General features: G+C 40.3%; 1 protein-coding gene across 1 annotated transcript in view; it reads left to right on the top strand.

Moving 5' to 3' along the window:
• Positions 1-14,100, top strand: part of KPNA4 (karyopherin subunit alpha 4) — a 59,936-nt gene that overhangs the window by 13,461 nt on the left and 32,375 nt on the right. The window contains exons 2-5 of the mRNA XM_020988834.2: positions 12,370-12,414; positions 13,672-13,761; positions 13,857-13,886; positions 13,967-14,019. Of these exons, the coding sequence (XP_020844493.1) occupies positions 12,370-12,414; positions 13,672-13,761; positions 13,857-13,886; positions 13,967-14,019 (218 nt within the window). The remainder of the gene's footprint in view (positions 1-12,369; positions 12,415-13,671; positions 13,762-13,856; positions 13,887-13,966; positions 14,020-14,100) is intronic.

Raw genomic sequence — 14,100 nt, 5'->3', positions numbered from 1 at the left:
AATATGAAGATGCTGGCCTTCCTTGGTAAAGGGAGCTTCCTCTGGGAATTCTCTATACCTGTGAAATCACGGGTCTGATCTCTTTCCCACAAGAGGAAACTATTTTTAGTGGGTTTCCTTTTTCCTGATAAAAACTTGATAATAATTTTGTAGATGGGGGGGAGATCACTTTTTTTGTTAATCGTATGAAATAGAACTATGACCTTTATATCATCCTCTTTCATCTGGACGGTTATAACAGCCTCATGGCCCCCCAACCTTCCTTATATACTCTCCATGCTTCAGTAAATGACCCCAATAGTCAGTTCTTTATCTCAGGCTGTCTGTCAAAGTTTGTCAGTAAGCATTTGTCAAGTACTATTTGCCCAGCATTGTGCTAAGTATTGGGGATATAAAGAAAAGAAAGACCATGGTCTCTGCCCTCAAGGAGCAGTGGAAGAAGAGACGAGATAAAACCACTGTAAGCTCTATACTGGGTACATGGAAGGTAATGTCTGAAGGAAGGTTCTAGCCTCCTACAGAAGGTGGGATTTGAATTGAGTCTTGAAGGAAGCCCGGAGGCAGAAATGAGGTGAGAGAAAGTTGCAGGCATTGGAATAGCCACTGAAAAGGCTTATAGTTGGGAGATAGAGGAACAGCAAAAAGGCCAGATTTGTGAGTGGTAGAGTAAATGGAGGGGGATATAGTGAGAGGATTGGAAAAGTAGGAAGGATTTTAAAAACCAGACAGGATTTTTTGTTTGATCCACGAGGTAGTAGAGAGCCACTGGAAGAAGGGGTGGGGAAGGAGTGAGGGGCTGGGGCTCAGATCTGCACTTTAAGAAAATAATTTTGTCAGTTGAGGGGATGGATTAAAATGATGAGAAGATTGAGTCAGGGAGTCCAACCAGCAGACCATTGCAGTAGTTCAAATGTGAGTTCATGAAGGCCTGTATGTACACCAGGATGGTGGTGGTATGTGAGTAGAATGAAGAGAGTGAATACAGAGTAGGGTTGAAGGTAAAAACGGCAAGCTGTAGACATTCCCTATTTTGCTTGTCTTTAAGATAACTTCTGGAATTCAACTTCCTTTATTAAGTCTTTCCCAACAAATGAGGAGAAAAGTACCAATTTCTGCCACCCTATACCTTTCTTCATTCTTTTCCATTCAGTGTATTTATCCCCTTTCCTAGAACTAACACATACATATTTCAGTATTCCCATCCTTTTCTGGTATAAAGACTGATTTTTTAACATCAGAAAGATCTGGGATTCTCTCCCCTTATCTTTGTCCTACATGATGGTAGTTATTACCGTTGGCATCCATTGTTTGAGAAAATATGTGACTGCAAAAAGCTGTTATGAACTTATGAATGTATTTGCATTAATGACATTTACCTATACATATTTGCGAGATATTAATTGTCCACTTAACGGGGGGGGTATGTTCATTTCTTAATGAATCACAATACAGATAAAGGTAAAAATTTCAGTGTTTAATGTACATGGAGATTTCTAGACCCATTGCAATAACTTTGTAGTCCCTTAGCTCTTAAACTTGCAGTTTATTTAATGCTGCTTCATTTGTTTAAAAATTGCACTTTCCTTAACGTATTGTAGTATACCTAGTTTTCAAACTTTTATTTTCTGTAAAGTTACCTGTGCTAGCCAGGTCACATGACCACCAGAAAACATTGGCAGTTTCCCCCGCTACACAGTAATGGTTCAGAACTCAATGTCATCGATCTCTGATCTCTTGACATGGCGTTGAAAAGAGCCTCAACAGCTGTCTAGTCCAACCCGTGTGTAAAAGGGATCCCCGCTCTAACCAACCTGACAAACAGGTGGCCAGTCTCTGATGGAAAACCTCCGAGAAAGAGGAACCCATCATTTCTTCAACTATCCCATGCTAGTTGTGGACAGCGTTAACTGTTAAGAAGTTTTTCTTGACATGAATTTAAGCCTAATTATCTTCTCTTGAACTCTCCCCATTGCTTTTAATGCAGCAGAGAAAGGCAAATCCTCTGGGCTGGAACTGAACAAGTAACCCCTCCTACACATACTGGCCCTTTAAATATTTGGTGACAGCTCTGATGTCCCTCCTGAATCCTCTCTTCTCTAGGCTAAACAAGCCCGGTTTCTTCAACCACTCATATGACATAGCCTCAAGGCCCTTCACTGCCTTCCTGTAGACATGCTACAGTTTAGTCATTGTCTTTTTTGAGCCTTGGTGCCCAGAACTGAACATATTGCTCCAGGTGAGGTCTGTCTGACAAATAGAACTATGAGACTATCACCTCCTTCTTCCTAGAATGCAAATTCCTATTACTGTTGTCCCAAAGGGCATTGACTTTTTTAGTTGCCATGTCACACTGCTGAATCATTGAGAACACAATCCACTGAACCCTCTAGGTCTTTTTCAGAACTGCTATCTAACCATGCCTCTTTCACCTTACACTGACAAAATTGATTCTTTTATAACCAAATGTAAGACTTTACATTTATCCTTATTGAATCTCATCTTATTAAATTCATTCCAATGTTCTAGAGACTGTCAAGGTCCTTTTTGATCCCAACTCAGTTAACCAGTATGTGCCATCCTGGGCCATATTGTGTCACCTGCAGATCTGATGAGCCTTTCTGTGGCTTTATCCCAATTATTGATAAAAATATTAAACAGCACAGGGCCAAGTGCAGATCCTTAGGGTACTCCCACTGCAGATGGAGACCTCATGCCGTGTTGACATTGAACTATTAACAGTGTTATCAGAAGAGTTTTATATTGAAAATAGAAGAACGAGATACTGCCTTATGTCCCTTTGCCAAGCTAAGTACCACAGAAATTAGCAGGTACAACACAAAAGGAAGAATGCTTAGGCCTAGTAATTCACAGGGCAATATATCTATATAGAAGGGCATTAGTAATTTGAGGTTCTAACCTCAAATGTCCATCCATGCAAAAATGTGTAGAATATGGGCGATATGGAAGATAAGTTCGTTCAAGGAGGTAAATTCAACTTCATGTCTTTGAGTCTTGGTAAGACTGTGCCTAAAATATGGGAGTGGTAGAAGTAGCTAAAAGCAGGTGTTTACTTCTTGGTTACCTTGCTGATAATTTTGTTCTTCAGAAGGCGGAAGAAGACGAGCACTGCTTTTCTAGACCTTCATTTGAACAATGTCGAGAAGAGGAATAGTGGCTGAAGAAGAAATGGGAGCCTTGGGGAGAAGTGATGGAGGCATCTTAGAGTTTGTGATAATTAAGGACAGGAACGCCACAGAATAGAATCGAAACTAAAACAAGGAAAAAGGATATTCTTTGAAGAAAACAGCTGAATTCAACTCATTTTTCATTTGATATTCTTTACCAAAATGGATGTTCTTTTAGGCTATAGAATATGAATAGCCAACAGTGAATTGATATCCAAGATCAGGTGAATGTAAGAGACAACCTCAAGTCACTATGCCTAGAAATCTGGATCCTAGGGTGCTGAAAGAATTTGTGCAGGTGATTGCTGAGCTGCTTTTGTCAGTGGTGACTGAAAAGTTTTGAAGCATGGGAAGAGTACAGTAAGAGTGAAAGTGAGCCAGTGTTCTTCAAAAAGGAAAGAAGAGTAGACTCTTCACACTCTAGAACTCTGACTGCTGTCAGACTTTTAGAATGAATTATTAATGGCGTGGCATATTTGGGAGCATTTAGAAAGGGAAGCAGAAATTGCTATGAAGAAAGGACTAGTCGTGCTGGGCTAACATTCTGGGTTTTTTTTTTGGGGGGGGGGTGTTGTCTATTTGTTTTTTGACCTAAGTTACCAACCTAATAGATCACTGTGATTGAGTTTATCTACATTTCAGCAATATTTGACAAAATCTTGCCTTGTGGGCAAAATGAAAAGGTGTGGGATGTGTGAAAGCAGTTAAATAAAGTCAGACTTTGGTGAATGTGTTTTTAACCTGAGGTCCATGAACTTGAAACTTTTAATATTTTGATAACTATTTAAACACAATTGACTCTTTGTTGGGAGAAGGGTGTGTGATCTGTGTATTTTATGTATTTAAAAACATCTGAGACAGGGTCTGTAGTCTTCCCCAGACTGACAGCCCAAGGGGTCCAGGACACACAAAAAAGCTTATTACCACAAGATTCTGTCCTTGGCCCTATTCTGTTCACCTTCTACAATTAGCACCTAAAAGGCGTGGATACGTAAAGGTCCATTTTAATTATAGATGGAATGCTTATCAATTTCAAATGAAACGAGATCAACAATTATTAGAAATCAACAATTTAAAAGGGAAGGAGAGAGACCACTCATAGAACTAGCATTTCCTAGTCAAGCACCATGATCCAAGTTTAATCTTCTATGCAGGTGTAGGGGTCAGAGGAGTCCAGGGTGGTTTTGGTGTTTAGTGGGTGTATTTTAATTCAGAGGTAGTAGCTCAATGTATCTCAGGGTGCTAAGGATAGCTAATGTGTTGAATGATAGATCTGGGATCAAAAAAATTTATAGACATTGTTAATTTTTTTTTGACAGAGTACACATCTGAACAAAGCACATACAGTCCCTGAAAAAAGATTACTGATTTTGACAACGTGGTATGAAGTCCTAGACTTGTGCAGTTGACCTTTTTCATAACTTACACATTTTATGTGAAAGTGACCTGAGGGTTTTAGCAGCCTACAGGCTCAATGTAACTTAAATATGATATGGCAACCCAAGAGCCAATACTTCTTTGTCTAGAATTAGGTAGATTATAGCTGTATTTTGCCCTGGTTCAACACATTTGGAATATTATATTCAGTTCTGAAGAAAGACATTGATGAACTGAAGTGCATCAAGAGGAAGGTGATCAAGGTAATTAGGGGATCTGAAACCATGAAAGAATTGGGCAAGTTTATCCTTGAAAGGGGGAACTTAGAGGGCACTTGATGGCTGTCAAATGTTTGAAGAGCTGTCTCTTGGAAAAGAGATTAGACTTGTTTGCTTGGCCTCTGAGACCTAGAGGAAACATTTACAAGTTAGAGAGAGGCAGATTTTGGCTTGATGTAACAAAAAAAGCCACCTAACAATTTCAAAATAGATTGGCTGCTTTGGGAGGCAATACATTCCTCCTTATTAGAGGCCTTCAAGAAAAGACTAGATGACCACCTTTTGAGAAAAGATGTGGAAGAGATTACTCTTGAGTCTGTGACGGACTGTATCTGTAGCCTAGGATGTACTGAAGGACAGGTGTTAGAGGCAAAAGACTCTTGGTAACTCCCGTAGAGGAGAAAACCTCCCATGTTCTCCAGCACTAGTCTTTCTTGCATCACCCAACAAACAGTTATTAGGTGCTTATTCTGTGCCCAGGCACTGTGCTAGAGATGCAAAGACAAAAAGATGGCACAATCCCTACCCTCAAAGAACCAAGAGCCTATGAGGAGAGACAGCATGGACATATTTAAATTCATAGGGTTATAGACCTGGAACAGGAAGGGACCTCAGAGACTGTCTCATCAACCCCTTTATTTTACCAATGAGAAAACTGAGGCCTAGTAAGGTTAAGTGAAGTTAAGTCAGGCTTACACAAGGAGTAAGGTTCTGACCCAGGTCAGTCACTAAGAGTTTGTTAGTGCCTATTATGTGCCAGGCACTGTGCTAATAAGCATTGAGAATACAACAGTAGTCAAAAGACAATCCCTGCCCTCAAGGACCTTCTGCAGAATAATCTGGAGTAGAGCGTGGAAGGAAGGGAGAGCGCTGCTAGTTGGGAGCAGGAAAGGGCTCATGTTGAAGGTGGTGCTTGAGTTGCATCCTTCTGGAAAGAAGTGAGGGGTTTTGTGAGGGGGAGCTGAGGATGAAGTGCATTCCAGGCATGAGGGATGGCTAGCCTCATGGGAAGACATGGGAGTTAAAGTGCTGTATTTGAGGAATGCAGCGAAGGCCAATTCAACAGAGCTGTAGAATGTGGGAAGAGGAGTTATATGTAGTAGGGATGGAAAGATAGGTTGGGACCAGGTTGTGAAGGGCTTTAAAAACCAAACATGGGAGTTTATAGTTGATCCTAGAGGCAATGAGAAGCTGCTAAGTAGGGGAGTGATAGGATCAGATGTGTGCTTGAGGAAAATCATTTTGGCGGTTTGGTTGTGTTGTAGTGGGAAAAGACTTGCAGCAAGGAGCAACCAGGCCATTCATTGTGAGTTGAGGTAAGAGGTAGTGAGGGCTTAAACTTAGTAGTTGGTGGTTAAGTTAGCAGAGAGATGGACTTGTACGTGAGTGATGTGGTAGGGAAGGAAACAGCAACATTTGGCAACTGATTGGAGATGTGAGGTGAGGGATAACACCAGGTTACAAATCTGGGAGACTAGAATAATGATGGTGTTTTTGACAGAAACAGGAAAGTTTTATAGAGTGATGGATTTGAGGGGGAGACAGTGGGCTCCGTCTCTTTTAAACATGCCCTCTGTTGCCTGACACTCCTTTTTTTTTCTTTTCTGGAATTTTATGTGCCTGGAAAGTTACGTACCCTGTATAACTTCACTTATTGGTGCCTTCTTACCTGTGACATCACAAATGGGAAACCAGTCAGATAACATCTGTTACACCTCGACTCTCCCTATGAAACCCCTTCTGCTTGTCAGATGTCATTGAACTGCCTTCTTTTATGGAATAGGACCTGTATGTTCCTTCCTGTACTGAACTAGGAGACCTTGTCATAATCTAGGTGCCAGGTGAAAGGTGCAGCTCTCACAGAGTCAATGATGCCTTTTCTCCTTTGGCCATGTCTGAAGAGCATCTTCTCCGAGGGCCAGCCCTCCCTTTACTGATTGAGTCTTGCACATATTTACAGACTTCTGCCTGTGTCTTTGTCTTTCTAATGGTTGAGATATAGACATCTTTATTCTGAACCCCTATTCCAGTGCCCTCTCTCCTTATGCTTCTAAGCGTTCCAAGTTAAGCCACAAGTCTTAGGTTGCTTTTCATCGTTACTCACTGTGGTCTGCCTCTTCTGTGAAAAACCTCTTCAAGTTCTAAAAACCAGTGCAAGAGCCTGGGACAGTGACCATATTTATAGAACCATTACTGCTACCAGGTCAATGTTAATAGTGCTCCCTCACTGTTGGAGAATTCCCTACTTTTAATCATAAACAATACTTTCGAGTGTTCCATTCTGTAAACATTAAGGTCTTTCCATTTGTGGCACTAATGTGTGAAGCACTATTCTAGACTCCAGAGATGGATAAAAACCAAAATGGCACCTGCCCCCCAAGGACTCTCACATTCTCCTAGGGCAGAATAACCTGTACACAAACACAGTATACAAGAAATTTGAAGCACAACAGACAGAGCACTGACAGCTTGGGGTTGGGGGTGAGGAGAAGGCCTGAGATCAGTGAAATTTAGAAGGAGGCTGAACCCTAAGGATTCAGAAAGTTGGAGCTAATAGGAAGTAAGTACATTGACCACCCCACCCCAACAAGTATTTATTAGACACTGGCTGTTCTGTGGCCAGACATTCATACTATGCTAGCCACTGAGGCTACAAGGACAAAGAATGAAATCATCTCTCCTCACCTTCTAAAGGGAGAGGCAAGTACCTATAAAAATATGCAGCATAAATATAAAGGGAATCAATACAAGGTGTTTTGGGAGGGAAGGCACAGGCAGATGAGATCAGAAAAGATTTCACATTGAGGATGATGCTTGAGGAAGAGCAGGATTCTCTGAGACAGAATGAAGGAAAGAGCTCATTTTAAGACAGGGGGATGAAGGAAGGACATGAGGGACAGAGAGAAGGCTAATTTGGCCAGATTACCACCTGGAGAGAGAGAAAGGAGAAATTGAGGCCAGATCCTAGTACTTTAAGAGCGAAACACAAGTTTGTCTTTGATCCCACTGGGAATAGGAAAGCACTGTTGATACAGCAGCACTATGAGTAGGAGAATGTCACATGGTCAGATGTCAAGTGCTTTGCAAACCTTAAAGTATTAATATTATTATTATTGTTGTTATTAGTGTTCTCAGAAATGGCTGATGTGGATGCACACTCGGGATAAAGAAGCACAATTTTCTGCCCACTTGTTTTTACAATTAAGAACAGAGAACATAAAACATTTACAAATACTGTTTGCCAGCATTATTTTTTGTTGTTCACTTGTGTCCCATTTGGGACTTTTCTTGGCAAAGATGCTGGAGTGCTTTGTCGTTTCCTTCTCCATCTCATTTTACAGATGAAGAAACTGAGGCAGAGTGAAGTGACTTGCTCGGGATCACATAACTAGTAAATGTCAAGAACTGGATTTGAACTCGGGAAAATGAATCTTCCTAACTTCAGCATAGTGCACTACACGTGCTATGGTGCCACCTAGCCGCCCCATTTAGCATTTTTAAAAATCCTTTAAATGGGGAGCATTTTTATGATTTATAGCTGGAAAAAATTGTGCTCCAAGAGCTCGTGATTGTATGAGTTACTCTTCAAAATCCTAATCACACAAATCTGGTCTCAGACACATAACACTCACTAGCTGTGTGACTCTGGCAAGTCACTTAACCCCATTTGCCTCACCAAAAAAAAAAAATCCTAATCACAAAACCACAAAGATGGTTTATACCATCTCTCTTTCTGCCTTCCTTTGCCCCTGTCTCAGAGGTGGTCTTTTTCCTAGCCAAGCGCTCTACTTAATGCCCAATCCCCAATCCTTCCTGACTTCTACAGGAATGGATCCCTTCATTCAAATTCTCTAGGTGGTACTGTGGATAGAGGTGCTGGACTTGTCCAGAAGACCTGAGTCAAAATTCTGCTTCAGATATTTCCCTCACTATGGGACCCCAGGCAAGTCACTTAACCTCTTTCAGCCTCAGTTTCCTTATCTGTACTGTGAGGATAATAATAGTATCTACTTCAGAGGGTTGTTATGAGGATTGTGTGAGATAATATATTTAAGTGCTTTGTAAACCTTAAGGCGTTAGATAATTGCTAGCTATTATTTTCTCCCTGTTCTCACCTTGCCTTCTGTGTCTTCACTCTCCATGTTTCTAGGCTCTTCTCTCCAGAATAGTTTCTCTAAAACTCTGGTCCCTTTGGCCCTAGAATAAAATGCAGATCACTCAGCCTGGCCTTTAAAATCCGTAAAAATCTGACTTTACCTTCTTCATTTGTTTTTTGCTGGTTTTATGCCCTAATACACAAATGGTTAATTTTTATAAATGTGTTATGCATGGCAGAAGAATATGTAAACTATTTTCAGTAATCGCCAAAGATCTAGCTGTCTGACTTTTCTAAAACTCTTTCTAGGTCTTTAACCTCTTTCTTATTTATCTTTTTGTTAGATTTATCTAGTTCTGTCCGACCATACTACTACTTTTTCTGATATATTTCTTGGTGGAAGCATTAAGTTAGGTTTGAATCCTTTCTCTCATTTGTCGACTGTGTAAACATGAGCAAGTTTCCTCACAAAGAAACAGGGGGTAATAATTCCTGTTGTACTGATCTTAGCAGCTGTGATGGAGTTCAGATAAGATGTACTTCCCAGCCTTAGAGCAATGTATACATTTTAGATATTATGTCCCCATTATTGCTGCCGTGCTTTCTGTTCTCAGGTTCCCTTCTATCAGGCTGAATTTTGTGTATATTGTATCCTCTTCCTGTAGTTCCTCGAGGACAGGGACAGTGTTGTTTTTCATAGTCAAACTCCTAGAAGGTTGTCCAGACTGAATGCACCCATTTCTTTGCCTCCTATTCATTTTTAATTGCCCCTTGCAATCTGACTTCTGATCCCAATATTTATCTAGTTGTTGTCTTTCCGGCTTTGTAGCAAGAACTGAAACAGAGTGCTTTAAAGTTTGCAGAAGCTTCACAACCATCCTGTGAGGTCGTCGGTATGGGTTGTGTCGCCGTTGACTTAACTGTCATCACCCAGCTAATCAGTGTCAGAGGAAGGGTTTAAATCCAGGTCTTCCCTCCTCCAAGTATATACCATGCCATGACTGTCATTTAAAAAAAAAAAACTATCTTTAAATACCCTTGGGATGACTTGACCTTAAATTGGGTTTCATGCTGTGCAGACTCGTTTTCCTTTCTAGGTTCTTCCCCTTTGTGAGTTAAAATAGCTAGTGTTTATATAGTGCTTTACAGTTTGCAGAATGGGGAAACTGAGGCTGAGAAAGGTTAAGTGATTTGCCAGGGTTACCCAGCTAGTAAGAAAGTATCTGAGATGGGATTTGAATTTAGGTCTTCTTTACTTCAGGCCTAGTGCTTTTACCAACCACCTCACCCAGCTGGTCTCCTTGCCACTTGGCAAAGAGATCAGATTTTGCTGTCTTGTTCTTTTGGCTTTCCCCTTGGGCACTTGCTTATTAAACTGTAAGAAATGGCGGCAGTCCATCTCCCTTCCTTATATACTCTTCTCATTTTTTTTAGCATTGTTTGTTTACGTAGTATAAGTTAATTAGATGAAGTGTCTTTTCATTTTTATACTGTCTTTTAATTTGGAATTGATTTTCCCTTTTGCTTTAATTAGTCAGAGATCTAGCTACACACAGACAGTTGATTTGAAAATGACCAGTTTCCTGTCAATATATGTAGTCAGCTTTATTTTTTGTGGTGATCAACTGTTTACCAAGTGAGGACACTTCTTAAAATATTTGTAATGTGAGGTTTTTGAGTAGGCTGCAAACCATTGCCCTAAAACCATATTTTCACCATTTTACCCTGTGCCCATCTTTGCCTTGTTGTTAGCCAAGTGTGAGCATATTGGTGTTGCCTTCATTTGGAGGCCATGTGGTGCATTGGTCAGGGTGCTGGGTTTACAGTTGGAGGCACTGGTTCCACAAAACAAGCCTCATCAAGGAGGTGACACCCCAGAGAAGTCGATGATAATGAAAAATGCTACTGGTTACTCTGATAATAGCACCTCAGGTCACTAGCCAAGTTGGAGTGATTCATTATAGACTGGAAGAACTGGTGAGCATTGTGCCACTGCCCGGGACAGTCAAAGATCCTGAAGAGAGATGTGCCGGAAATGGGGAAAGGCTCTGGCTAGAGGACCTGAGTTCAGATTCTGCCAAGCCAGCTATTCTCAGTGTTGTCATTTGTTAAATGAGGCAAATGATCTCCAAGGTCCCTTTTGCCTGGAATCTAGTGACTTGGTCAAATTGATTTTTACTGCATAAACTTCCTTTCCAACCCCTACCCGCTTTCCCTCCACCTTATTTATGTCTTTTATCTTACTTTTTTTTCCCCCAAAGAAGGAAAGAAGCTTGCTCAGACTCTGGAAAGTGGGAGAACATGTGAAATCTTATTTCTTTTATATAAAAATCCTCTTTATGTGTATATATATATATATATATGAAAAGTCATTTGAAGCCAGTCTTGTGGAACTGTGGGACATTGCCACCAAATACTTAAAGCCAACATGAAGTATTCTTATCTTCAGCATCACTGTCATAAATAAGTTTTCTTCACAAGTGATGCTTCCGAGTATCTTCTATTCATAGTATCAGTAAATGTTCTTTTATTAAAGAAAATAAAGGACCTTTCATAAAAATATTTGTGAAAAGTTGCTTTCCGCAATAGTTGATATAAATGTATCAGAAGTTATGTTTATTCAGAGGAAATTCTTCAGTCTCAGTTTGTTGTACAAAGGAGAAACACTAATAGAATCTTTTTGACTGAAAACTTGCTTCTGTTGTTGATGATGGACACATTTTGCATATATTGAGTCATGCTTTAATACTGTATGACATCTGGCTAGAGAACCAGCCTTGAAGTAAGGAAGAACTGGATTCACACCCTCCAACACCACCTGGCTGCGTGACTTTGTCCAAGTCCCTGAGCTCCTTGGTGTCCCACGGAGCTCTCTTCAGAGTGGAGAGCCTGATTTTCATTTTTCATTGATAAAGAGATTTTAATCATTGGCAGTGCATAGACTGGGTCCAAAAAAAATACCAAAGCTATGTAGGCCTCCTCTCCTGCCCTGGGCTTTTGGCTGTGCTCTGGGGAGACAATCTAAAGACAGGCCCAGGCCTCTTTTCAATTATGGCTCCTCATTAGGACAACACGGTCGACAGAGGCAAGTGCACTGTCTCTCAGTCGGCTATGTCCACAAGGACACAAGGAAATTCCACAGGCCTTGAAGGAAGGGTCAGTCGTTCTGGCACTTGGTCTTGGGTGATTTTGCATGGACTCAGCTCTGAGAGGCCTGAATCCGTGGCACGGGCGACTTTTTAATTGATGGTTTTAAATGTCAACTCTCTTTCTCTGTCAAGAACAATGATGGTCACTTGAACCTTGGGGAAAGAAACATACAAAATATTCAGAACCCAGAATATTTCTTAGTGGCTATGCTTTGGGGAAACAGTCCAGGTAGAGTTAGGAGGTTGTAGTCATAATTACAGAGTTGTTTTCTTCTTTTCAACAGACTATGAGACGACAGCGAAATGAAGTTGTTGTCGAGTTAAGGAAGGTGAGTCTGAATACAATTATGCCTCCCAGTCCAATTTGACTGAATGAATGAAGGCACGAAGCATTTAGTGAGTGCTGTGCTAAGTGTGGAGGATACAGTTAGGAAAGTCAGTCCCTCCTTTCAGGCAGTTTCCATTCTAATAGGGGAGACATCCCATAGGGAAGGTTTTGGTTGCAAGTCAAAAAAGTCCCCTGGTCCTTAAGGTACAGCAGTTTAACAAATATTGCTCCAGTAAGGTTGTAACCATATTTTTTTGTGTAGTGAATATAACAACATTACATATGTAAGTTTAACTTTTAATGAGAGTCAGGAAGCATGGTTGGAGTGCCAGCCTCAGAGCCAGGAAGGCTTGGGTTCAATTCCTGCCACTGCCACACGCCAAGTAAATCCCTTCAATCTTACTGCCCCAGGCAGCCCTCTCCGATTCTAAGACCAATGCTCTGCCTCAGCAATGACTGTCTTTAAGCTGTTTTGGATTGTCATGAAAATAATGGACACATTAAGAAGAAACATTACCGGTAACTTTCTTTTTAAAGTTTGTGTCATCATTGAGTCATTTGTACATGCATGTCCTGGATTAAATGATGGCTATTAAAGTGACCTTTAATTGCTTCTTCGAAAAGAAGATGTGTCTTAATGTGTAATGGTTAAATACTGAATGGTCTAGTTACTAGTCTGACTTTTAGCCATCTCTTCATGAGATACATGAAATAAGCACTGGTTAATGAGCCTGGAGCGTGAATTAGGGACAAGAGAGCTGGTCTTAGAGTCAAGAAGACCTCGTTCAGGGCCTGTCTTAGCCACATGCTTATCTGTGTTGACCCCAGGCAGATCACAGCAACTCTCAGTTCTGGGCAGCTCAGTAAGACCATAAGTTGCAGGGAAGGTACGTGCATTTATTGCTACAGCAAGCTTCCTAATCTAGGGGTTCCCCATGTCAGTGAAATCATAGGTCCAATCCCTATCCCTGTATTTGTCCTGCCTGGTTCAATAATTTAAGAACATTTTTCCTATTTTAAATATGAAGTGCAAGCATATTTTTTTAAACTCTTGCTTGGTTTCGTGGTTTATTTTTTTATTTGATTACTTTGGAGTTCAAATTAGTTTGATTTGTCGTAGTTTTTTTGTCTTATGAATTTTCTTTTGCAAGGAATTTAATGTCACAGTTAATGTAGGCATAAAATTTTATATATTCTGACCCAAAAAGTGTTAGATTTTAAACAAAATTATTCTCCCCCCCTCCTTTTTTTTTTGTAGAACAAAAGAGATGAACATCTCTTAAAAAGAAGAAATGTACCACATGAAGATATTTGTGAAGATTCTGATATAGATGGTGATTACAGAGTGGTAAGTTTCCTTATGTTTAAGACTGCAGATAAAAAGAACTACACAGTTTCAGAATGAGTTTTTACTTAATACTTTGTGTAATTTTTGTTTTCCAGCAAAATACCTCCTTAGAAGCAATTGTGCAAGTAAGTTTTTTTCTCTAGTCACTTTTTTTCCTGAATAGATGTTGTTACTGTATTATAAACCGTTTGTTATTTTATCATAGAATGCTTCGAGTGATAACCAAGGAATCCAGCTAAGTGCTGTTCAGGCTGCTAGGTAAGTTTTACTTTGGTAGCCTTTGCAGCTTATATTTATATAAGAGTTAACCTTTTGAAAATTCACAGTACATAGTTTAAT

This window comes from Phascolarctos cinereus, unplaced genomic scaffold (assembly GCF_003287225.1).
Source record: "Phascolarctos cinereus isolate Bilbo 61053 unplaced genomic scaffold, phaCin_HiC Scaffold_7;HRSCAF=346, whole genome shotgun sequence".
NCBI classification, from domain to species: Eukaryota; Metazoa; Chordata; class Mammalia; order Diprotodontia; family Phascolarctidae; genus Phascolarctos; species Phascolarctos cinereus.
This window is presented reverse-complemented; position numbering and strand designations above follow the sequence as displayed.